The 24070-nt window shown below is 43.0% G+C and overlaps 1 protein-coding gene across 1 annotated transcript in view; it reads left to right on the top strand.

The window, feature by feature from the left end:
• USP13 (ubiquitin specific peptidase 13) overlaps positions 1-24070 on the top strand; it is a 49636-nt gene that overhangs the window by 4281 nt on the left and 21285 nt on the right. The window contains exons 2-7 of the mRNA XM_077785726.1: positions 5276-5401; positions 9475-9535; positions 18506-18627; positions 19051-19193; positions 19385-19569; positions 23871-23965. Coding sequence (XP_077641852.1) covers positions 5276-5401; positions 9475-9535; positions 18506-18627; positions 19051-19193; positions 19385-19569; positions 23871-23965 — 732 coding nt within the window. The remainder of the gene's footprint in view (positions 1-5275; positions 5402-9474; positions 9536-18505; positions 18628-19050; positions 19194-19384; positions 19570-23870; positions 23966-24070) is intronic.

Genomic DNA, 24070 nt, shown 5'->3' with positions numbered 1-24070 from the left:
CCTTGCTGCTGACAACAGCTTCCTTTGTGAATCTTGCTGACTTCATTTCTGTGGCTCGGGAACTCTGTAATGGTTATGCTGGGACAATTCCCAAAGTCTGAGCTGATGCTCTGCTGTTTGTTGTGCAGTTGAGACTGAAATCCTTAAGTCTGGAGTGTGTAAGGAATATTGGTGATTGTGTTGCACAAAACATTCTAGAAATAAGCACCTCTTGTCTGACAGCTCCTTTGCTCAATATTCCTTAACGAAAATCAGAAAGTCACCAAGGCCCATGTTGTGAGGGGTAGGCTTGGATCTTTGTTTATATGGATGGAATGAGAGCAACAGAGAAGAAACAAGAGGACTGACCACACCAAGGTAAAGGGAGTATTCCAGATGAGGGTTTTGGCCTAGCTGCAAGATGACCTCCAGTTAGTGAGGCAGTAAATTGCTTGGTGGTGGGTGATCAACTGAAAAGTCAGAGCAGTGTGGTACTATTGCTTGACAGGGACATGCCAAAGCTGTCACATGGGCAGGTGTTTTGCTGGCTGGAAGTGCACCAGGACACTCAGCTGGGTCACATTAGTTAACTCACTGGTCTCCTGCAGTTGGAGATTGGTAACATCAGCAAAAGTTGTTCCTGCAGTGGTTCACACATGAGAAATAACTATGGTGCTTGGGAGATCAACCAGTGTGTATGTGCATTGTGCATTTCCTTGGGGTTGATTTAAATTAGGATCTTAATAGCCTTTTCCTCTTTATGCATCACTGACCATGCTGTCACCCAGAGTGGTGATGGACTGGAATATGTTTGGTAGCAGAGGGATCTGAATTCTGAGGTACCCAGAGTGTCGGAGGATAAATACAGAGATGCAGATGGATGGACAATGCTGGAGCTCTGCTGACATACTGTGGAACCATAAGTTTTCCTCTCAGCTCTTCTCCCCAGTTTTTCTGTTCTGGTAGCACAGCACTGGTTTTGTGACCAACAGACCTGTACAGCCAGGGTTCTGCACGCAGCAAAATCCCCACATCTCAGGTGCCGTGGAAGCAGTGCAGGTGGCACTGCTGGGGCTGCAGTACTGGGCTGGAGCTTGGCAGTCAGCCCTGGTGGATCTCAGACACCTCTGCCAGTGGCTCACAGCCTGCACCTGGATAAGCTGCCCCAAACTGTGGTGGTGGGTGAGTGGAAATTCTCTAATCCTGACCCAGAATTAGTTTTGTCATTGTATTTGCTCACTAACTGAAGCCTGTGCATGTCACTTGTCCAAGACACTGCTTTGGAATTCATGTGCACTGCTCTGGAGTCCACCTGTGATTTATAGGTGGGTGTGAGCAGTCGATCCACCTCTTGGAGGTTTGGTTTTGGTTTAGTGGCTGTCTAGCCCATGCAATTTTTTTCTTCCCAGGAAATGTTCCAAGTGCTGTACTGGATTGGCCCTGTGCATGTGCCCATTCAGGAGCTAAACAGAGGTACCAGGAATCTTTGTTAAGCACTTGTGAATTAATTTGCTTGTAGGGAAATATCCAGTGCTGTCCAGTGCTTTTGTAAAGGAAGAGCAGGGGAAGGATTTCTTTTGCACTTCAAGCTAACAGTCCAGTTACTGGGCCCTGTAATTTATTTCCTACTTCCACATCCTTTGTCCTTTCTTTCTCTGCCCAACCCAGCTCTTCCCATCTCTTGTCTTTCACCAATTCCAGTAATACATGGCTTCTCTTCACTGCTTGTGTGTATTTTGACATTAATATTTATGTATGTCAGTGTCCTTTCATTCCTTATTCGGATTCTGTTGCTTCTCCCTCTGATCCTTTTTTTACCTGATACCAAATTTTACTCTCTTAGTATTCCTCTTCTGCTTTCCTTTAGTCACCATTACTTTCCTATCACCTTTGGGTGACAGAGGGCAGTTGTCTAAAAGGCAGACTCACCCCACTCTTCATATCCCATGTTTCTTTTGAATGTGACTAGATATATTCTTGGCCTTAGCACACATTTTTTGTGTTGGTTCGCCCCACCCCACCCCAGAAGTAACTACATTTACTGTAGTGGAAACTTCAAAATGAGCTTTTTGTTTGCTGGAGGCATCTCTATGTCCTGTTCTGTTTAGGTGGTTGTCTGTGTTTTGCTGTGGGATTTTTTTTCTCCTTGTTTCAATGTAGGTAGTACTGGTAGTACTTTCTTTTTATTATTCAATGTAAATTATTATGTGTTGTTGAGATGAATATTAAGTGCCAAAACATCTGTTGTCCTTTTTCAGCCTGTCCCAAAATAAAATATGTGTCATTTAGTTAGACTGTTGTGGGATCCAGTGCAATGTGTGTATGTTAGGGATGGTCCTGTAACTTTTCAGATATATTAAACATTGGATTGTAGTTATACAAGCCAGATTCTTGTGACCACAGCCAGATTAATTTATGGTGATTCCTGGTGAACAGACACCCTGAGCAGAGCCTGCAGCAGTTCTGTATGGGCATGAGTTTTGTAGGGAAACACTCTCATGGAAACCATGACAGAATGCACAAAGACAGTGATGCTGTCTCATAACTGTATGATTTTTTTTTAAATATATGACAGGATGGATGTCCTTTTCATTCTTCATGTTTGGGTGTGGAGACTTGTGGAGACTCCAGGTGCCATTTTACTCTCTTCTGTGATACTGTCTTAGCAGAATTTGCCATTTTTGCAGAGGATCTAAAGCAAACACCTGTGCATGAGACACTGTCCCTGAGTCTGCAACTCTTGTTAGGAGATCACCACAGCCCTCATGTTTGTACAAAGAATTGTTGTCTGAGTGACAGCAGGGGCTGAAATTGCTAAACCCTAAATTTCCCTGAGGGGTCTAAATGGTTTGTGAGGCTTGGTAATGGGGTGGAGGTCATTAGTTCAAATCCTGATCAGGTTAGGGCTGTTTGGAAGCTGCTGGTGTCTGGTGCCACGAGCAGTGTGGACTGAGGATGATCATTCTGTCTCTCTCTGTCCCCATGGCACTTGTGTCTGCCTCTCACCAGCTTCCTTACTCTGCTTCTGAGTCCAAGAGGGAGCAACTGGTGCATTTTGCCTCTCTTTCCCTGGGGATTCTCTGCCTCTTTCCTTCCTCCAAACATGAATTGGTGTCTAAATAAGTAAGAGCAGCTCTTTTGTCTTTTCTTAAAATACTTTTCTCCGTGGTGTGGGTTGTGTGTTTCCCTCTCTGAATTAAGCACCTGGCGTACCATGAGCACCTTAGCAGCAAAGAACAGGCAGAAATACAGCGAGGAGCAATGCATTTTCCTTCTGCTTAGAAGGTGAGAAGACTGATCTGCTCTTGAGTGGCTTTCTGGGCAGTGATGGAGCCTGACCAAGTTCAAGCTTCTGCCCCAACAGTGCCTTAGATTGGAGTGATAAGGGAAGAGAATGTTTAGGCATTACTTTATCCTGAACTTCACACTGCATGTCTGCTGCATCCTCAAGCAAGAATGAGGGGGAAGAATACCCAGCTAAAGTTCCTGGTTTTGTCTGTCAGGACAAGTTATGCTTTTCTGGTGTAGAATAGTGTCTCCAGTACTTCAGATAAGGTGCCTTCCTCCAGCATAGACTTTCACACATATCTAAAATGATTGTCAAATACAAAGATTTACATGCCACAGATAATGTAAAATATCATTCCTTCCAGAACTTTTTGTCTCCTCAGTGAGGTTGAATTAACCAGCACAAAGTTTGTCTTAGATCACAGTCAAGTGTTTTTTGAGCACCAAACAGGGGCCTAATCCTTCACTTGGCCATCTGAAAAGGTGTCTTTTTCACACAGGCTTCTGTTTTACTTTGACCTTTTGGGCTTTTGTACACTCTGTCCACTTCTTTCCAAGCTGTGGGAGAGAACACTCTGCCTGTGCTCTCTTGGAGAAACATCTGTTTTGTTAGTAACCACAACCAACTTACTCAGACTCTACATTTAGCTCCTATACTGAAAGTGTCAGATTGTTGTCATAGGCTGCCTCAGAAACAGTTCAGTGGTCTCTTGGATTCCCTCCAGAAAAAGAGAGAATGATCTCCAAGAAAACAAAACTTTAAACAAAGTTCCTGAGACCTTAGAGTGACAACAGTATATTTTTATTTAGACTGGGTACCTCTAGGATCCTCGTGTAGAGGACACATCCATGACTTTCTCACAGAAGGAGGTAATGCAGAAGTATTTGAAATGCAGGATAGAAGAGCAGGCAGCATGTATGTGTCTAATATGACTTACTTCTGGAGATAATGAGCCTTACTTTCAATATGTATTTATCATTTACTTCTCAGTAAATGAGTGAGTGTAGTTCATGTTGTTTGGGGAATTTAACACAAGATGTTCTGTGCTATGCAATAGCACAAACGCACTCACAATAGATGGAAGGTCACAGAGCTTCTGAAAGGCTCAATCTTTGTTCTGCACCACCTACTCAAAACAATACATGTTAGAGGGCTTGGAAAAATTGATCCAACCCCAATGAGCAGATGACTGAAAGTCCTTCTGGCAGTCTGATGTAGGAGAGATCTTAGAGTGGTGCTAAAATTGAACAAGATTCTGGTAACAGCCAGCATCAACACCCAGTTTTAGGGAGAGCAAAAAGTGATGCCAGGTTATGTTACTGAAATGTCAGCATTTGTGATCAGCACCAGAGTATATATCTTTATTTTCCCTTTGTGATGCCCTTGTCTCCAAGCTCTCCAAGTTGCATGAATAGAGAGGATTCCTGATACTGAAAAATGCACCCAAAACACTTGTCAAGTTTTTGTTAGCCATTAAGGGCTATGAAGTCATTTGAGATTTTTTTTCCAAACAAGAGACACTTCTTCTACAAAGAAGTTGTGGCAGAATCCCTGGACCATCAACTCTGCTGTGCCTCTGGTTTGGGATCATGTTTTTGCAATCAAATGCCCACAAGAAATTCTGCTATTTCAAATAATTGGTCATGCTTATTTCTGTGCTTTACAAATTTCTGTGCCTATGAACCTCTGTGGGTTGGGCACTCAAGTGGAATTTTTCAAGACTAACTTCTAGACTTTCAGTTTGGACACTCACTACTCTGTAGTTGAAAGGGAACTAGTTTCAAAGAGTTTCTATAGGCTGTGGGATGATGTGTTATGGTATGTGATACGATGGGGAAGTTCCTTAGAGGGCTGATAGTGTAAACCCCATAATATGCTATGAAAGCCATATTTTAAGTGTGTGCCTGATAACAGAAAGGGTCTGCAATTCTTGGGTTTTTTTTTTTTCCTGTGTGCTGGGTCCTTCCTGTCCTTCCCTGCTGTAAGTGTTTGTGCCATTCCTTGTAGGACTCCGAAGGAGGTCTCTACGTGTGCATGAACACGTTCCTGGGGTTTGGAAGGGAGCACATGGAGCGGCATTACCGGAAGACAGGACAGTGTGTCTACCTGCACCTGAAGCGACACGTGAGACAGGTGAGACCTGTGCCTTCCCAGGGAGCTACCCCAGCACTCCTCCTGCCTCTTGTGCCATTTGGGTAATGCAATTTGAACACACACCAAGCCCCGAGTGACTGAAATGCACACAGTCATATCTGGGGCTGGCTATCAAATCCAGGTGTTGGATCCCAACCAGTCCTACAGCTTCAGTTCTGAGATGAATCAAAAGCCCTAAAGAGTCAGACCTTAAAGGCAGCTCCTTCCTGACTTGCACTGATGCTTTTCACTTCTCATTTCTGTGCATCACATGCATACTGTCTGCATGTTATGTGCACATTGTACATAGCCAAATACTTTTCTGAAACCTGCCTTTCAAGAGTGCAGTGACTGGGTTTGGCTCAGATTTGGCTGGAAGCTGCTGATTTCTATTTTTCACATGAGATTTCATCTCAGGGTGACAGGACTCCTTTTCATCCTAAGATTCCTGTACAGTTAAACCCTGACTTGGTCTGGGATCTTTAGCTTAGCTTAAATTAATGCTGGATTCTAGACACACACGCTTGGCCCTCATTTAGCCTTTCCCCACACATGGGTGTACACGTACAGCCTCATGTTTCCTGCTCTTCCACACCATCACTGCATGTCAGCAGTCACCTATAACCTGTGCTTTATAACCTCTGTTTGTCTGTGGTTTGTCTGGAATCTTTAAAAGACTCTTAATTACTTCTGACCTGAGCTATAAGGAAGGCACTGGGTTTGCTTATAGCTCACTCTCCCATAAGCTCTGCCTCTGTTGGCAAGTTAGAGGGCTTAAAATAGCTGCTTGAGTGGGTTAGAATCCTTGTTTCTCATTCTCCAGCAAGGCTTCCCCTGAGTGATGAAGGCCTTGAGTTATGTAAAGTGCCCTGACCACTTACCTTATTTCCAGCGGAGGGCTGTTCATATTTTATCAGAATTACAAGTGAGGTGGATTGCATGTCTTCCAGGATGAGATGGTAGATGATATACTTTAGGATTGCCTTTCCTTCTAAGAGCAATACCAACATTTTCCTTCACTCTCTTAACTGAGTTTTTGCAGAGCCTACTCTGGTTTTAGCAATGGTTCTTCTGACTGAATTTAACACTCCTGAAAGATGCTATCTAGAGACAGGTGGGCAGAAATCCTGTCAGCTTTCCTTGTATATAACTTCCTTCCACAAGTTCAGGTAAATTTGGGTTAAAATGAGGCCTCAAAAATTCCTTTCCTGCTAAAGATTAGGTTGAAGAACTCCAAAATGGAGAAACAAATATCCCAACTGTTGTTTGATGTTTAAAACCCCTTTGATTGAAGAAGGTCAGTGGGTCCTGATTTTCTCTGGGTGAATCATGATGTAGCAGAGGGGCTGACTCTGTGTTGTTAGGTGACAACACATTGGTTCTCTGGGTCATGGGGCAGGAAACAGGGTTTGACTACACAGTGCAGGTGAATATTTTATCATCTAATAGGGCTCATAGCCAGGATTCCTCATATATTAACTGTAGATTTCTTTTTTCTTTTTTTTTTTTTTTTTTTTTTTTTGCCATGACTATTTTCTTCTTAAGTGCTATCCATGTTTTCCTTTGAGCAATGTGAAACATCAAGTGTTTTATGAAGTGTCTGGCACATGCTGCATTGTGGTTTTGGTTTTGGAAGCCAAGTTTTTAATGGTGTAGGATACAGTAAAGCCAAAGGCATTGGATGTGCTATCTTAAGATTCTTAGAGTGAGGCTGCTATTCCTGCCTGTGGTTCCCTTGGCATCATCCTTGCAGGATGCACTGCATTGCTGCAGAAATCCCAGGTTGCTTCTCAACATGTTTGGAATAAATGTAATTTGTGTATCTTGTCACAATTCATTTAGAAAATGAGGGTCACATCTTCAGCCTGCTGGCTCAAGTACAGCTGGAGCATCTGCCCATGGCAGCTCAGCACCAGAGGCCTCTGCTGAATCACCAGAGATGGGCACAAGTGCAAGTTATGGAGCACCCCCATGTAAATTCCTAGCTAAATAAAGGAAATGTATTTTTATTTTTCCTTTTCCACAGAGTTACATTATACAGAATTTTTAAAGCAGCCTCTTCTGTGTAGTGTATGACTTTTATACAACTGCCTGCTGGGTGCTGTTCGTTTCCAGGCAGAACTTCAGCTTGGTGCTGTAGTGGTAACTCAGCCCTGCTGAAAACCCTGGGCAGAGAAGCACCAAGATTTCCTAGAGGGATAGGTTTCTGGATGTTATCCAGGGATGATGGTGTTAGAAAAAGTGAGAGACAGCAGAACAGGCTGCACTGTCACCTTGTCCAAGGAGCATCACAAATGGAATTTAATGCCACTGCTGATGCCTCGTGTCACTCCCATTTGTTGGGTGTGTCACATCTGTTAGAAACAAAAATGGATTTGTGAATGGAGAATGTTTTCAGTGATTTCTGACAAGGTAAAAAAAGCAGACTGTCAGGTTGAGGTTGTGGGTGTTTCAGAAGTATTGAGCAGCTTTGATTCTGATGCATTTCAATTTGGAAAAATCAAACTGAAATCATTGTCAGCCTGAGTTGAATATAAGCACTCCATGTGAATTCTTTCTCTTTGAAATCTCTAGTCTTAATGACTTTCACAATATCACACTTGGTAACATCAGAATTCAATTGGAGCTTACTAGTATTGGAAAAAAAAAATTTTTTTTTTTTTTTTTTTTTTTTTTTAGTTCTGGAAATATGCTCCTTGGAGAATGTGTAATTTATTCATAATGCATTTGCAATTGGGTTATGTTGTTTCTTGCTACTGCTTTTAAAAAAATATTTTAAATTTAAAATAGATTCCTGGCTACTTCCTTCCCACTTGTTAAATTCCAGTAGCATTAAAGAAAGAAATGTTCTGCATGTTATTTTCAGTTGATTGAGGAATTTTTATTTTTACTTGAACTGCTGGAGTTGCAACCCTGACTTTTCCCTAGGGCTTTTCTACGTGGATAATGGATTCTGTTCTTAAATGCAGCCAGGGGCTGTTTGTCAGCATCTGCTCTTTCTAAGAATGGAAAATTTTCCTATGATGTATAAGACCTCACTGACGATTAAAGCAGTTTGCTTAGGCCAGAGCTTTAATTTACATGGTGAGGGGAACCACCCAAAATATGTGACCCTTTTGCCTGCAGAGGGGCAGAGGCGAGCATGAACTTTCCCTGTAGGCTGACAGGTTCTTGGCTGCTTTTTCTCCACCTGTTGTATCCCAATATTATTATTAAAAAAAAAAAAAAAAAGTTGCCTAACAACCTTGCCAGTTACACTAACATTACACACTACATCATGCATCGTGTTGGCACCAAATAGCCACAGAGGCTTTTTTGATTTAATTTGATTTAATTGTGCTGTTTAATAAACAGCTTAAGGAGTAAGTGCATTGGCTTTGACATTTCCTCAGTTAGTTGTGTTTTCCCTTGTAGTCTGAGGTATTCTGAACTGGAAAAGTAGTGCAACTTAATCTCATTTGGAAGTTACTGTTCTCTGCTATGGTGTTTAAATTAAAAAATACAACAAATCCCCCACTAAACAATTGCTTGAGTGTTGTTGAGTTTCCTCCATACTTCCTAATATTTAGAAAACATGGTGGTAATTTGGATTAATGGAAGCAGAAATGACAGAAAGGGCATTTTTTTTCTGGAGAGAAGAAAATGAACCTAAGGAACAGATCAAAGTAAAGTGGTCCTACTGGAATTAGTTATGAAGGGTTGAATCCTTTATGCAGATAATAGCCTTTTCTTCTCTCTAATTCAGTTTAGTCATTAAGAAGTGCTGTTGGGGATCTAGTGGCGAGAGGTTTGAGGGGTGCTGGGTGTCCCTGCCCAGGTGACAGAGCAGCTGCCACCCGTGGTGGCTGTGGGACACCCTCTGATCAATTGCCAGCAAGCCACGGGTGAAGGACTTGGGTGGGAGCTCCCTCTCTCCTCGGGGTGCTGGGCACTGAGCAGTCCCAGTGTCAGAGGAGAGCAAAGAGCATTTACACTCTTGCTCATCAGGGACTGTGGCTTGATAGGAGGGGTTGGTGCAGACTTTCTGTTGTCTCACTTGATGGATATTTAATCATTTCTTTCTCTCTTTACAGAAGGTACCAGGAGCATCTGGTGGAGCTTTACCAAAAAGGAGGAATGCTAAGCTATTTTTAGGTATTGTGAGCAGCTGCTTTCACACAGTCCTTTCCTGACCCTGCCTGCATGTGGACTTGGGTTCTGCCCACCATTGTGTCTGGCTCTGGGGCTCCTTTTGGGTTTTCGTTTCCTGCTGTTTGTTTTTGTTTTCTTTTTAACTTTTGGTTCTAGATTGTAAAGTTGTTCCATGCAAAAGGTAATTCTTAACCATTTTGGTGCATATTGAAAGAGAATATGTGTATGTATGTATACATGAAACATTTTAATGCAAAATAGATCCTCAACTACTCTGAAACAGTCTAGGCTTTGAAAGGCACTTTTTTACTAATTCTGTCCATTCTCTCTCTCTGGAATTTCCACAAAGCACTCTTTTATTAGAATGTTGACCCATACTTAATGTTTTGGTATATTAGGGCCTCAGTGTGGCTCTGTTCTGCTCAGCAGCTGGTCATAGGAAGGGTTGTTACCATTTTAAAGTTGTTACACAGGTAAATGTTCTTCAGTGATGTTGTGGTCTCTCCTGTAGTGAATGCAACTGCACATACATCATGAGCATCTCTAATTCTGTTATTTCCACATAAGTTCTATTCCCTTGCTTCATGGAAAGCAGTTTTCTTACCATGCCCATATCATCCAAAATCCATTTATTCTTATTACCCAGAAAACCTGAGGGACTCATAAATATGGATGAGGAGAATGTGATGAAAAGTCTGTATTTTCTCTTCTCCCACAGCTTGTGGTATTTCTCCAATTCATCTATTATTTATTGTCTCTGTATTAATAGTGAATAGTGAATTTTTCTTCAGGTAATGAAAAGGTGAAATGTTTTCTTTACAATTGCCAGCTCTTACAACTAAAGAGAAACAATAGAATGACCTTGTGTTGGAATTGCTTTGATTTGTGGAGTGTGTCCCTAACAGGCCTTTGCAGATTGTGATTGATTAAATTGTTGTTGTTAGTGTAAGTAAGTCTTGCAAGGAGGCTGAGAAAGAAAAAGGACTGAAAATGAGTCATAAAAAAGCTAGACTTGTAGGAAGAGAGCATTACATCACAGATGCTGCTCTAAATGTCATTTACTGCCAGTTTACATTGAAAATCATGATTGTCACTGGATGCTGATAGAATAATTGGTTCAGAAGCAAAGCTGGCTGCAGTGCAGCAGTACTTGTACAGTGTTAGCAACATGAGTGTAAATACAAAGTACAAAAGCACATTCAGATTTTGTTCTTGCTGATCTTCTGAATACACCTGAAGGCTCCTGTCACTGAGGCATGCCAGCACAAAGGCAGAGGGTACTCTCTCTGATGTGCCACGCTGAAATCCTCAAATTCCACCCTTGTGCATCAGCATTTTGTTCCCTGTGAGTAGGTCTTGAGCAGCAGTTCCAAGGGAGCTCCTGAGGGCAGTGCAGTTTCACTGGGGTGGGTTTAGGACATGGATCTATCACCATTTAATCCAGCACTTCTGGAATCTAATGCACTTTTAAAAATGTATCTCATCTGGTCTATTGTTCTACTGCAGTCTGCATTGCAGCCCCTGCTGGCTAGAAGTAAACTGGTATCAGGTCTGCTCTGTTCCTGGAGGCAGTATTTCCATGCTTCCAAAAGCATTGTGTCCACTTCTTTGGATCAGCAGATGTTACTGGTTTTGGCCATGCTTAAAGGCAAGAACAAAAAATTATTCCTGTCCTTGTTCAGAGCCGAAGAATCAAAAGCACAGACAGGTAGCTGATTTGAGCATTTTGCATGTGACAGCAGCAGGGGTGGTTAGCAAAATTTAGTGTTTTATCTCTTAATTCAGCGTATTTTTCCTTGGTTCAGAACTGCTGATCTCATCTAAACAGGTTGTTTTAATTCTGTCTTTCTCGTTGTGACCCTGGGCACTACCACAGAATGGTTGGGGTTGGAAGGGACTTCTGGAGATAATCAAGTCCAATCCCCTGCTGGAGCAGGTTCATGTAAGACAGGCTGCACATGGTCCTATCCAGGCATATTTTTAATATCTCCAGAGAAGGACACTCCACAAACTCTCTTTGCAGCCTGTTCCAGTGCTCTGTCACCCTCAAAGTAAGGAAGCTTTTCTTATTTAGATGTAATTTCCTGTGTTTCAGTTTGTGCCTGTTGTGCCTTGTCCTGTCACTGGGCACTGCTAGAGAGAATCTGGCCCCACCTTCTTGACACCTGTCCTGAAGATATTCTGTGCCCTGATAAGATTCCCTCTCAGTCTCTTTTCCAGACTGAACAGGCCCAGCTTGTCCACATGAGTGAGATGCTTCAGTCCCCTAATTATCTTTGTAGCACTCCAGTGGACCCTCTGCATCAGTTCCTTGTCTTTCTCAGGCTGGGGAGCCCAGAACTGATGCAATACTCCAGGTGCAGCCCCACCAGGGCAGAGTAGAGGAGGAGGATGATCTCCTTTTTGGGCCCCCAGGAAACCACTGGCCTTCTTAAAGGACACAAGGGCACATTGCTGGCCCATTTATCCTGAATTTATCCTGCCTGGTATAACCCAGGTATGTGATCTGCCAGGTAGGGCTTGCCCTGGCAGACAAAACCAGACAAGGATCAGTGGCTAACTCCAGCATCCCACTGTTCCTACGTGTCTATCAATAATTCCCTGAAGGCCCAGAGATTTAAGCTTTGTGTACAAAGTCAATCCAGTTTGGGCATTTATTACATTGCTTATTATAATCCTCTTTGATGTAAAACTATTAAAGATACTAAACCCTTTTCAATCTCCTTAGTATTAGGAAAACATCTTTTGGATGCTCATTGATTGCTTTCTAGCACTGCTGCTCTCTAGTCAGTGCAATAGAAACACAGGCTGCTTGGGCCACTCAGCTGCAATATTTATCTTTCCCTAAATGTGGAAAGATTCACAGCAAAGTGTGTCTGCCTGTGCACATGTGCATCAAGTTCTGGGCACGTTTTGGTTTGGTTTTCTTTGGAGAAGGCTGGAGGGTGTTGGCTGTGAGTGTTCTGTGTAATCAGGAAGCATAACAGCATTGTTTATTGAAATGTATGAACTGCCTTTAATCTGGCTGGTTTAGGTGTCGCTAGACAGTGTGGACATGACAGCTTTGGCTCAGGCTGTGCAATGGTTCAGGGAATTTGGGGTGATATTTAAAGCAGACTGTCTTTCTTATTCAGTGCCTTTTGTGTGAATAAGAAAAACTTGGTTAATGGGGTGTACTGTGATCATCTTACAAGCTTCTGGTCAAAAGGGGTAGCAGAATTGGGGGAAGATTCTTGTGCTGAAGGGATTGGAGGTCAAATTTTTACCATAATTACCAGCAGAGTCTCCCTGAACATATTGTCCCAGGAGTTACCAGCAGAGTCTTTCAGAATGTTCTAATTATGAAGAATTAATGCAATGTAAGTGGTCTGAAAAGGGCTTGAACTGAAGAAACAGAATTTGCTGGCTGATTTAAAATTACCTAAGAGTTAAATCTAAAAGTGATTTTTAAGGTGTTACTGAGTAACTAAACAATGGATGAAGTAGCTGAAAGATGAAAAGAGTACAAGAGAGGTGCTTGGACTGTGTGTGCACAGGGATGTGGTCCCAGTTACCTGTTGCTGCTTAGAGAGGTGGTTCTGAGAGAGAGATGGGGTGAATGGTTCTCTGAAATGTCAGCTCAGTCTTCAGCAGCAGTGGGAGGTTTTAAGTGGAACACTAGTAAAGCAACACTTTATATTTTGTTCTCTATCATTTTGCTTTAGAAATAGGAAGCAAACCTCTCTTTTGAGTAGTGAAACTGCATCTACACACAGTATTCCCCCCTATTTCCTTCTCCAAAACCAAACTAGCAAACACCATTCCCCCTAATTCCCAACAAACAAAACACCTCAGGCAGATATTTGCACTCTGCATTGAGGGATCACCCCACTTTTGCTTGGTTCTGGTGCCCTCCTCCTGAGCATCTGTGGGTCCATGCCAGAGCCTGGACTCCTGCTTACACAGAGCTGGCAGAGTGACTGTCATAAAACTTGTCCCTAGACAGATGTCCTGTCTCAGATTGGTTACCAGAGCATCATCTGCCCCTGCAGCAAGCTGTGGCAGCTCTGTTTTGAGCAAAGCCAGGGCTAACTCAGACCATCAATTAAAAGTGTTTTGAAGTCCTCAGATGAACAGCTCTGTCAGCAGATCTGTGATTGCTGCTGGGAAGAGTATCTGTGACACACAGCAGGTCTCAGCAGACCTTGGAAAGGAAAACTTCCACTTGGAGAGTCTGGGAGAACTTGCAAACTTGCTGATCTTTTCCTGGATGGCACCTCCCTGCTGATGGCAGTGGATGGACTCATGGCTACTGTTCCAAGTGTAAAGACCACTCCTAAGAGTGCCTGGACTGGATTTGACCACAGCTTCACTTTGTTCTCCCAGGTCTCATAGGCAGGAGCAGAACCCTGTTTGCAGTAAGGATGTTTTTGTTTGGAGAGCCTCTGAAGAGGATTTTACCATGAGTGGTTAAAGTTTAGATTTATGTGAGTAAGCAGAAATAGAGTGGCTGTATATGTAAATTAAAAGTTGCGATGTAGGAGAATTTAAGCATTTCCTGACAATATTTTTGCAATTTAGTCCAGTAAGACAGTGCATATTCCCCAGCAGCAGCAGTAGGACTGATTAGCTGTTGCTTTTTAGCTTTGTCATGTATGCTTGAATTGAGTACAGGATGGTGAGCAGATACCTTACACTAATAGACTCTTAATAGTTTACTGGTTTGGGTAGAACTGTGAAAATTAGACTAGGTCAACACAGGCTAATGCTGCTGTCAAAAGAGATCTGAATTTGAATTTTCATGGTTTAAGCAAGTTTTGCTTGCTTAACATGTGACTGTGCCAGAAATGCAAGGGATGAGGTCCTACCTTGTAATAGGAGCAACATAATGCTTTGGAGATGTAGCAAGCAACCTGAATGTTCTTTTACAAGTAGTGAATCCCCCAAATAATCCTTGTAGAAAGTCTTACTTTTCATTTTTCTGAAAACTAAAATGTTATGACTTAAAAAAATTTAAAAAAAAAATTCTTCTGTTTTATAATTCATCTGATGAAGTTAATATTTTTTAATTTGCCTGAAAAAAAACCAACTTAATGGAGTAGCTTATAGTTTGCAAAGTGCTGCTGCTGCAATTCACTATTATTTAGAGGCAGGAAGAAATAGTTTGATTTAAAGACCCAGGTCTCCCAAGTAAATACAAATTTGTCCATTGCTTTCAGCAAGAGCAGGATCAAGCCCAGATTCCTAAGATGTCTTTCTAGGGTTTCAAAATTAGTTGTAGGTTTGCTAGTCAACACCCTCATTCAATTTTCACATTTGCATTCCCATTCACACGCACACAGACACATCCACATGTGCAGGAAATCCTGTTCAGGGGTCCTGTCTGGAGTCTTTTATGCCCCTATTATTAGTGCAGTCAGTTGGTAACTTGTCTAAATCTGATCTGGCCACATCCACTCCTTCTCTTCCCCTCTGCTGGGTTGGTTTCCATTACAGTGGTGTCTCCCAGCTGCTGTTTTCAGTCAGTTCAGCAGCAGCACCTTCTCACCATCACTCAGTGATGCCTTGTGAGGTGCAGTGCATTTACTCTACTCCCCCAAAATAACAGTGCCAGCTGAGCCTCTGCTTTGAGGTGTCTGCTGCTTTGCTTTGCCTGCCCTCCCAACACAACACAACCTGTGGATATTTGGTTTTGGTGGCCAAAGAGCTGAACTGAGGCTGTCAGAAGGCATCAGAAAGGTGTTACTCCACTGGAAGGGAAACAATGACCATCCAGCTGTCACTCCTTGGAAGGATTGCAAACTGGCTGGCTGTCTTGTGGCTCAGTCTCAGAACTGAGTAAAGCCCTTTTGTTTACCTTCTCCTCACAGTGCATCTTGGAAGAGCATCCTTGATCACAAAACAACTTTGGATGAAGTATTGTGCTTGAAAGTTCATACTCTTCAGTGTCTTTAGTGGTAATTTTTAATCAAATATGCTCCTTTTGCATGTAGATTTCACCCTATTCCTTTTTCCTGTAGTTACTCTTAGTCCTTCCTAAAATTCTGCACTATAAACTACCTGCAGACTGCACAGGATGCCCAGTGGCTTCAGGGTCAAATTCTGTCCACATTTAGTGTGGGCTCCATTGCCTTCTAAAGTCACAGTCATCTGTTTTTATTCCTTCTGCCCTCATGATATCTCAGCCTTGCTGGCCCTTGCACAGGCACGGAAAACGAAATGCAGGTACAATTTCTTACTAAACTTAACAGCTATGTCTCTCAAGCCAAAATTTAAAAATATGAGTGGTGATCTGGGTGTTTTCAGGTGACATCATTAAGGGGTCCTTCTGAATGTCCCTAAAAGGGATTAGTTTATATGGTCACCTGTATGGAAGGATTTCAGTCTGTGATCTTAGAAGTCCATCCACTCTTATTTACTGGCCTGGATCCTGGGAAATTGTCTTCAGAGTGAAAAGGCAGTGCCTTTTAATTCCTAGTCAGAGGGAGTAGGTGTTGGGTGGAAATGTACCACTTTTAGGTGGCCACCTTCAAGAGGGGAATTTTAAATCCTCATGGTGTTTCCCGGGTCTGAAGCTTTGTGCATCCTTTAAAATGACGAGTGGGTGCTGCCATATTGGTGTGCCAGGCAGAAAGGGTCCTGTGCTGGTGGGGCACTGTTTTCTGCTTTTCTGCTGATAGGAATGGCATGAAGCCTGAGCAGGTGGGAAGGAAATTCCCTTCCCTGCCCATTGCACACGGGAGGCTGGTGCTCCCAAGCGTATGAAGTCCTTAGATGACAGCAGACGATTGCTAATAGGATTCTCTGTCTTTGCTGCCTGGATCGCTGGTTCAGCTGCAGGTCAGGCAGCAGCGCTGAAGTCTCTGCTGCTGTCTGCCTTGGGAGATGAGCTGCAGTGTGTGTCCAAATTCTGAGCACAGGCAGCCACATCGCTGCTGTTTCTGTAAGGGTGCTGTAAGTTACTGTCCAGAGCACAGGGCAGTGCGGACCCGCGGGTCACACACGTCCCCAGGGCCCGGGGCGCCGTGAGCGGGTGCCAGGTTCCTTCTGGCGGCTGCGGCCCCTGTGTGACCACAGCCCTGCCAGAGCTCCCACTGCCCCCAAACATGAGCTTTTATCCTCTCTGGAGAGCCTCTCTCCTGTTCAGCAGGTGGTCAGTACTTTTGGCTTTGTTGTGCTGGCCATCAGATTTCTGGCATTAAGTGAAAATCCCCCGAGATGCGTTGCCGTGTGCACCATCAGCTTGGAGAGCCTCAGTGTCCTTGTTCCACAGAACAGAAGAGCTCTTAAAAACTACAGCTGTGGAGATTCACTCCTGTATCAAACCCAGGACTGTAATACAGACTAAGAAAGAAGCCTGGAGTAAAGTGAGGGATCATCATGAAAATGGTGTGATTTGGGGAATTAGTAACGAATTAATACATTCTCTAAAAATGTCATGCATTCAGTGTGAGAAAATGTTCTTGCTTTTGTGTCTATGTTGAGCTGATGAGAAAGGGCTATTTTTGGTTGCTGCTGAGAGAGAGTTCATGTTGCTGGAAATCACTAAGAATGGGTGTTGTCACCTCAGGGCTGGCTGGTGCAGCAGGTGAGCCAAGAGTTGATGTTCCTCTCAAGAGCTGTTCTTTCCAGGTCAAGTTAAAATATATTTTGATACTTGTTTTATCATTTCTGTTGCTCAATCTGTTACTGCTCTCTGAGTAAATAGAGAGCTGAGTTTTCTGAATCTGGCTTTTGTCATCCTCACCTCTCTCCCAAACATACATTTGAGATTTCAGGCATTCCCAGGCTGCAGTGGTTGCTGCCAATGCTCGTTTAGGATTGAGTGACTCATTAAGCATCTGCTTGTACTAGGGGGAGAATTAAGAGCCAGCTTTGGCTACTGCTCACACATCTCATTTTTTGGTTGAATCTTATTCTGTCAGTGACTGGTACATCAGAATACAGTGGATCCCACATGTCCAGATGGGAGAAGGATCCAGAAAACCCCATTGTTGCCTGGGCAATTCTTGCAGTTGAATCTTGCAAGATTTCTGACATCTGCATGTTTGGTTTTCACTTAATTTTTCTAGGGAGAACAAAACAAGGTTTTACTCAGTCTTGTCACTATGTGATAATTAATTATTAATTATATTTTTTCATGAAGCTAGAGACACAAACTCTAGCCATTTAATTCCCAATGTACGCTTCTCCTTCTCTCTGTGTCCACATATTTCTGGGCAAACATTTTAGCTGATGTTGCTTGGTTAAGACTCATATTTAAGAAAATAAGTCACTCTTACACTGGAAGGAAAATGTACACAAACACTGTGGTGGAAGGCTTGATCTTCAAAGGAAAGCTTTAGTAGCTAATGAGTGCTTTTAAAATAAATAGTTGCCCTGATTAAAGAGTGGAGATAGCAAGAGAGGGATGATGTTGTTACTGCACTTGCTGTAGCTATTTGAGACTATGGATGAGACACAGGAATACTTCCAGCCATGGACATCTTTATGGGAGGAAAGGCCACAGGTCCAAGATGGATGGGAGCCACAGCACGTTTCAGACAGGTCTGTGATCTGGAAAATATGGGGTGCTCTTTTTATTTGTCCTCTGCAATCTGGGCATGTGCAGTGCAACCTGGTCTCCATGCTTTATAGCATTTCAAGATTCTGGGTAAAAAGCACAGCAGTATGGCATCCTGATTTTGTCCAAAAGGAGCAGAATTTTGTTTGCTGCTTTGCAGAATGCAATGTCTGCAACAATGCACTGATTGCAGAAAGACCAAACCAACTGTACCTGTGATTTGGGATGGCATTAAGTGGAGATTTTGGTCCTCAGAACATTCTCTTGAAGGATGGTGAGATTTTAGTTTGGATCAGGGTTTCACCAATATTTCTAGCTAGAGAAACAGCTGGCTGATGCCAGGCAAGCAATGTTTATAGTGGTACCCCTGTCACAGTTCTAGAACCTTGATCATGGGACAATCTCCTAACTTTGCCCATCTTGTTTTCCAGATCTGGAGATAAGCAGTGACCTCAACAGCGATGACTTTGAATATGAGGATGAAGCAAAACTTGTTCTCTTTCCTGATCACTATGAAATCTCACTACCCAACATAGAAGAGCTACCAGCACTGGTCAGTGAGTGTGTGGAAATGGTCATAGGAATTGTCTCCTCTTTCTGTTTTTGTCAAGGTGTTGACTTATGTTTTCTTATGTGCAGTGCTTGTTTGAACATAAAAATTGTTCTTTACCAGCTATAATGGAGTCTCAGTCATTTTTAAAAGTGATATTTGCCTTTGTTTCATGCATTTCCTTCTATCTCCTGTATTTCTTCCCTTATTATGGTGCCAGCTTGTCCTAGGAAAGCTCACATAGCACACGCGCTTACTCTCCTGCTAAAATAATGACGACAGTTTAGAAGATTAGATGCATATTTGAGTATATAAATAGTCCTACTGATAAGCAGTTCTGTATGTGGTTAGCAATAGGCTGAATGCCAGGTTCTGTCCAGTCACTGAGTCGTGTCAGGCTTTGACTGACATCCATTTGTCTTCCAGGTGACGATAGCTTGTGATGCACTGCTCAGTGCAAAATCACCCTACAGGAAGCAGGAACCTGACTCCTGGGAAGAAGAGCTGCAGGCATCTAAACATGCTAAAACACTTGTACAGTTAGACAATGGTGTTAGAATTCCCCCCAGGTGAGGGCAACAAGGTTTGTTCATCGTAGGCTCTCTAATTCAGTCCAGGGTAACTGAACTAAAGGCAGGAACTCAGCCCACGGTTCCCTTGGGCTCTGGGCTGGACGTGTGGGTTGGTTTGGCCTGAATGGGAGATCAGAGCTGCCTCCTGCCTTACATATTGCTGCTGATTGTCCCTGTTTGTCTGGCAGTGGTTGGAAGTGCTGCAGGTGTGACCTGCGGGAGAACCTGTGGCTGAACCTGACGGATGGCTCCGTGCTCTGCGGGAAATGGTTCTTCGACGGCAGCGGGGGCAACGGGCACGCCACGGAGCACTACAGGGAGACAGGCTATCCCCTGGCTGTGAAGCTGGGAACCATCACTCCTGATGGAGCAGGTCAGCTCTGGGATCAGCTTCCTTCTGTGCAGGAGGCTGACAGTGTGTGTCTACTGCCAGCTGGGTTTGTGCTTCTAGTGCAAGAGTTTGAGAGTGTGAAAGGAAACTCTGTGAGTCTGTGGATGTTGATCAGGGTTGAGGGGAGTGACACACACTCCGTTCTGAGAAAGCCCATACCTGTTTTATCTGCTGATTATATATTTTCTATTAATATTTTTGGCGTGTTTGCATAATACTAGGCTTATAACAAGAATGGTATTAGTCTGAAACAAGGCACTGGAGAAACAATATTTTTTAGTTCTGCTACATTCCTAGGATAAATGGTTCAGTTTTTTGTAACAAAGAAACAACAACAGGGTAATGATCTTTTTAAATTTAGAAGTCTGTTTGTAATAGCATGTATGGGTTTTTTAAGCATAGTGGAAAATCCTCTTTTTGCTTGTTGAACGAAATGTTGCTGAAACAGTCTAATGAACACTCATCTTCATGGGGCTGCTGTGATGCTCGTTTGTAAAATGTGTGATGATCTTGAGAGGGGAAAAAAGCTGTAGCTGTATCCTTGTTTGCATATTATCCAAGTGGGATGTTCTGCAGTGTTGCTGCAGAGGGGATTATGGTGTGTGAGGATTAGATAGAATAAAAACATGAGGAGCTGAAAGAGTCGTAAGCAAAGAGATCTTTTGTTGCAGCTGCATGGAGAAGTAAAAATGGAAGAACACATAGCATGATTATATTTTGGCTTCAGTGCTTATGACTACAGAGATGAAAAATTGCTGTTTAGAGCAGCCCCTTTTTTTAACAAGCATCAGTTGAGAGGTTTTCTGAGTCCTATTCAATGTTGAGGAACGGCAACTGTAGTCAGATTCAACCAGCTGTGCCACAGAAACACTAAGCAAAAACCATTTTTTTTTCTCTCCCAGATGGAATGTTGTTTCCTTGCACAAGCCCGACCTTGGGTGATTTCTATCCAAATCTCTCAGTTAATGAAGGTGTTTAGGATTTTCCCATCTGTAGCTTTCAACTGCATCTACGCAACAAACAGGATAGTCTGTAGTGGGTTTTTTTCAGAATTTTTTCTTTTCTTTCCCATCTTTAGCAGCAATACTTGTTTCCTTATGGCTTCTGTCCCTGTGCCTCCCACTGATCAGCTGCTTCCTCTCTTATGTGGCCTTTGGGATAACAAAGGACAGGCTGTCATCCTTCCCTCTGAATGAGAGGCACCAGCTGTTCTCCACAGACCTTTGTTCTTCTGGATGATGTTTACTTGGTTCCCTATAGAAAAGTCTTCCCTCCCCCAACCTTCCTTGTTCCTTTTCAGTAATTATTCTGTCTCTGATCTATATTTCTGTAGTACACATAACCCCTCAATGGGGCTGGGTGATAGATGAGCTTCAGGAAAGAGGCTCTGTGGCTGATGGTGACACAAAATCTGTCTGTTTTCTGCTTCCCTGGGTTAAAGGTGATGAGATGATGGTACAGGAGTAATAATCACTGGTCCCTGCCCTGACATAATTTATTCCTTTTTCACAGCAGTGGGAAGGAGAAGGAGGTGGTGTCAGTATTCCACTGACACTCACCCCACGTGTACACAGAGGAGAGCTCTTTGTCTTGCCCTGAGAAATCTGGGCTGTGCACACTCTGAAAGGTTCCTGAGGTGTTAGCCCCACTTTGTAGCATTCTGTCAGCAGACACATCTGGGATCAGGGCAGAGATTGAACCAAGCTTCTCTTCCACCCTTTTACCTCGGACAGGACACAGCAGGGATGGGATCCTGAGCCACTTCTTTCTTTAGGAATGGTGTTACCTGTTACCATGTAAGGAGAGATGTCTGCAGAGTCAGAACAGGTGTAAATCTTGAGCTGTGGAAGAGAATGAAGTCAAGTAGCATTTACATTTTTATTTTCTTAAAATAATATGAATCATAAAGACTATTATCAGGAAAATACTGTTATCAGGAAAAAATTTTCCACCCAGGGGATGTTTTGGTACTGGAAAAATCTCCCTAGGGAGCTGGTTACAGCACCAAGCCTGAGTTCAAGATGTGTTTGGGCAATGATGGGATCTATCTCAGGCCCATGGTGGGATTCTTTGTGCATCCTGCACAGGGCCAGGAGTTGGACTGGATGATACTGATGGGTCCCTTCCAACTCAGCATATTCTATGAATTTTTTTCTCTGTTTAATAATATTCTGTGTTGTCTGTCTCAGATTTATCTTGGTGGGTTTTTCCCCCCTTTCACTCCTCCCTTTTTCTCCTTTATCACTCTAATGACACCACGTTCTTTCGTGTCACATTCACTGACTTGTCTACATTCCTCATCTACCACAGTCTGTGTGACAGAATTGCACACCTGTGTTTGGCAGCTCTTATCTTCTGTCTTTGATTTTTTGAAACAAGTGAATTCTGTCTTTTTCCCATGAATTTAAGCTACACAGCAGAAAGCACTGAAGGCATGAGCTGGCCTTGAGCACAATATTAGTCTCATGCTCTACTTCTGCTGCTCTGGGCCAGTAGTCCCAGATGATTTGCTCTCTGCAGTTGCCAGAGCAGAGGGAAAACAATATCAAAAGCTTCCACACTGAAAGCAGTCACCCAATCTCAGTTGCTGTGTAATCTCACTCCACTGGGGGTTTGAACTTTCTGGGATCATCTGGCTGTGCTGTGACCTCACCAGACTGCTATGGAACGTTGTGATGTGTGTGTGTGTGGATGGACAGTCATGTCCTCTGGGTGCATTTGCTACCACACACTGCAATTCCAGCAGATGGGCAGCTACAGCCACGCACATGCCACAAAGGTCATGGGCAGCAGTGTTAGTGGGGCATCTGCTGGCTGATCAGCAGCTGGCAGCACAGCTCAAAGCACAGCTCCCTGCCCAGAGAGGTTTTCCATAGGGCTGGTCAATGTTAAAAGTTCATGTTTGAGTTCTTGGCTAACCTTCAATCACTCATTTCAGTGTGGGTTTGGTACTAGCAGACATCAGGAGAATGCCTTTTGTTAAAGGGGATGGGCTGAGTCAAAGTCAGGGTCTGTGGCTGCCAGGAGAGGCCAGGGTGAGGAGCTTCCAGAAGTGATATTTGTGCTGTGAACAGCCTTTATCTGTGCTCCAGATATCTCCTCCAGTGTTTGCTTCTCTTCCTTTCTTCTGGCTAAGCTTTCTCTGTCAGCCTAGGTCTGGTCTTATGGAGCAAGGTCACTGTGAGAAACTGCTGGGCATGAAGGGAATTTACCTGGGGAAAATGCAGAGAGACTGGCACAGGGGTTCTGGATTTTGGTATGAGGAGACACTAAAGCAGTCATTGACTACAGAGGTAGAGAACTGGTGAGAGAAAGGATGGAAAGCCTGTTCAAGTCTTACAAGTGCATGTCTTACGACTTGTAGCCTTGTATGATGCCTACAGCTTTATTGTTATTTGTTCATGTGGGTGAAACCTGTTCTGAACTCAGTGTCATTATAGGACTTGATAGGTAAACTCTAAAAAAAGAATGTTTTTCCTCTCAATATTCTTGTCCTTCTTTTGGATTTATTAAACTTGGTTTCATATTGAAAATATCATCCTTAGACATACTCCTTCCCTTCACAATCTGAACTTTGCCCTGCCAGAATGTTTATGAGCTTTTGCTTAAGGCTATAAAGGTCTGTCATAGAGAACTGAAATCTGAATCTCCTGTACAATAAAGCAAGGCAACTCAGCCTTTCTCCCTAAACCCCAAGGTTAGATTAATCTTGGAGGTCCTACTCAGTGGTGTGTAATCAAAAAAAAACCCCTCATTATTCTAATAAAGAATTTCTCTGTTCTTTCTGCATCTCTGTGTGAAAAGGGCAAAAATGGATTTCTTAAACTGTATTAAAAATTAAAATACCATTGTCAGTAGTGATTTGGTGTGATACACTCACAGCTTTAATGGATCTTTCTGTATCTAGTAGCTCTACAAAAATTCATCATCTCTTGTTGTCATGTTCAAAATGTGGGCTGGCTTTGCATGCCCTGTTCCTTGCTTTCCCTACAAATTGCTTATTTTGGGGAGAGGAAATACTGTGATCCCTATAAATGTTTTTAGGTTTTAACACTGTGGAGGCATATAATTTCTTTTGAGGAAAGTGCTTGAGGTGATTGTGTTAAGATATTTACTGAGCTATGTGTTTGTCTGTGCACTTCTCTGCTGGCCAGAACCAAACTTGGAGAATATGAACAAGGCATTTGTATGGGCAGCCCTGTGCTGAGAGTGCAGTGTTGGTAAACAAGGAGAGGGGATAGCCTTTGATACTGGGGCTCACTGGTTTCTCTCTGCTTTTGCAGATGTCTATTCCTTTGATGAAGAGGAGCCGGTTTTAGATCCACATATAGCAAAACATTTGGCACACTTTGGAATTGATATGCTGCAGATGCAAGTGGTAGGAAATCCATCTTTTGTTTAGCTTGTTGTTCACTTCTTTGTTCACTTGGGGGTGGGAGAGAAACAGCAGAAGAATGACACCTGTAGCTTATTTGTGATTCCT

Source organism: Lonchura striata, chromosome 10 (assembly GCF_046129695.1).
Source record: "Lonchura striata isolate bLonStr1 chromosome 10, bLonStr1.mat, whole genome shotgun sequence".
In the NCBI taxonomy this organism is placed as follows: domain Eukaryota; kingdom Metazoa; phylum Chordata; class Aves; order Passeriformes; family Estrildidae; genus Lonchura; species Lonchura striata.
This window is presented reverse-complemented; position numbering and strand designations above follow the sequence as displayed.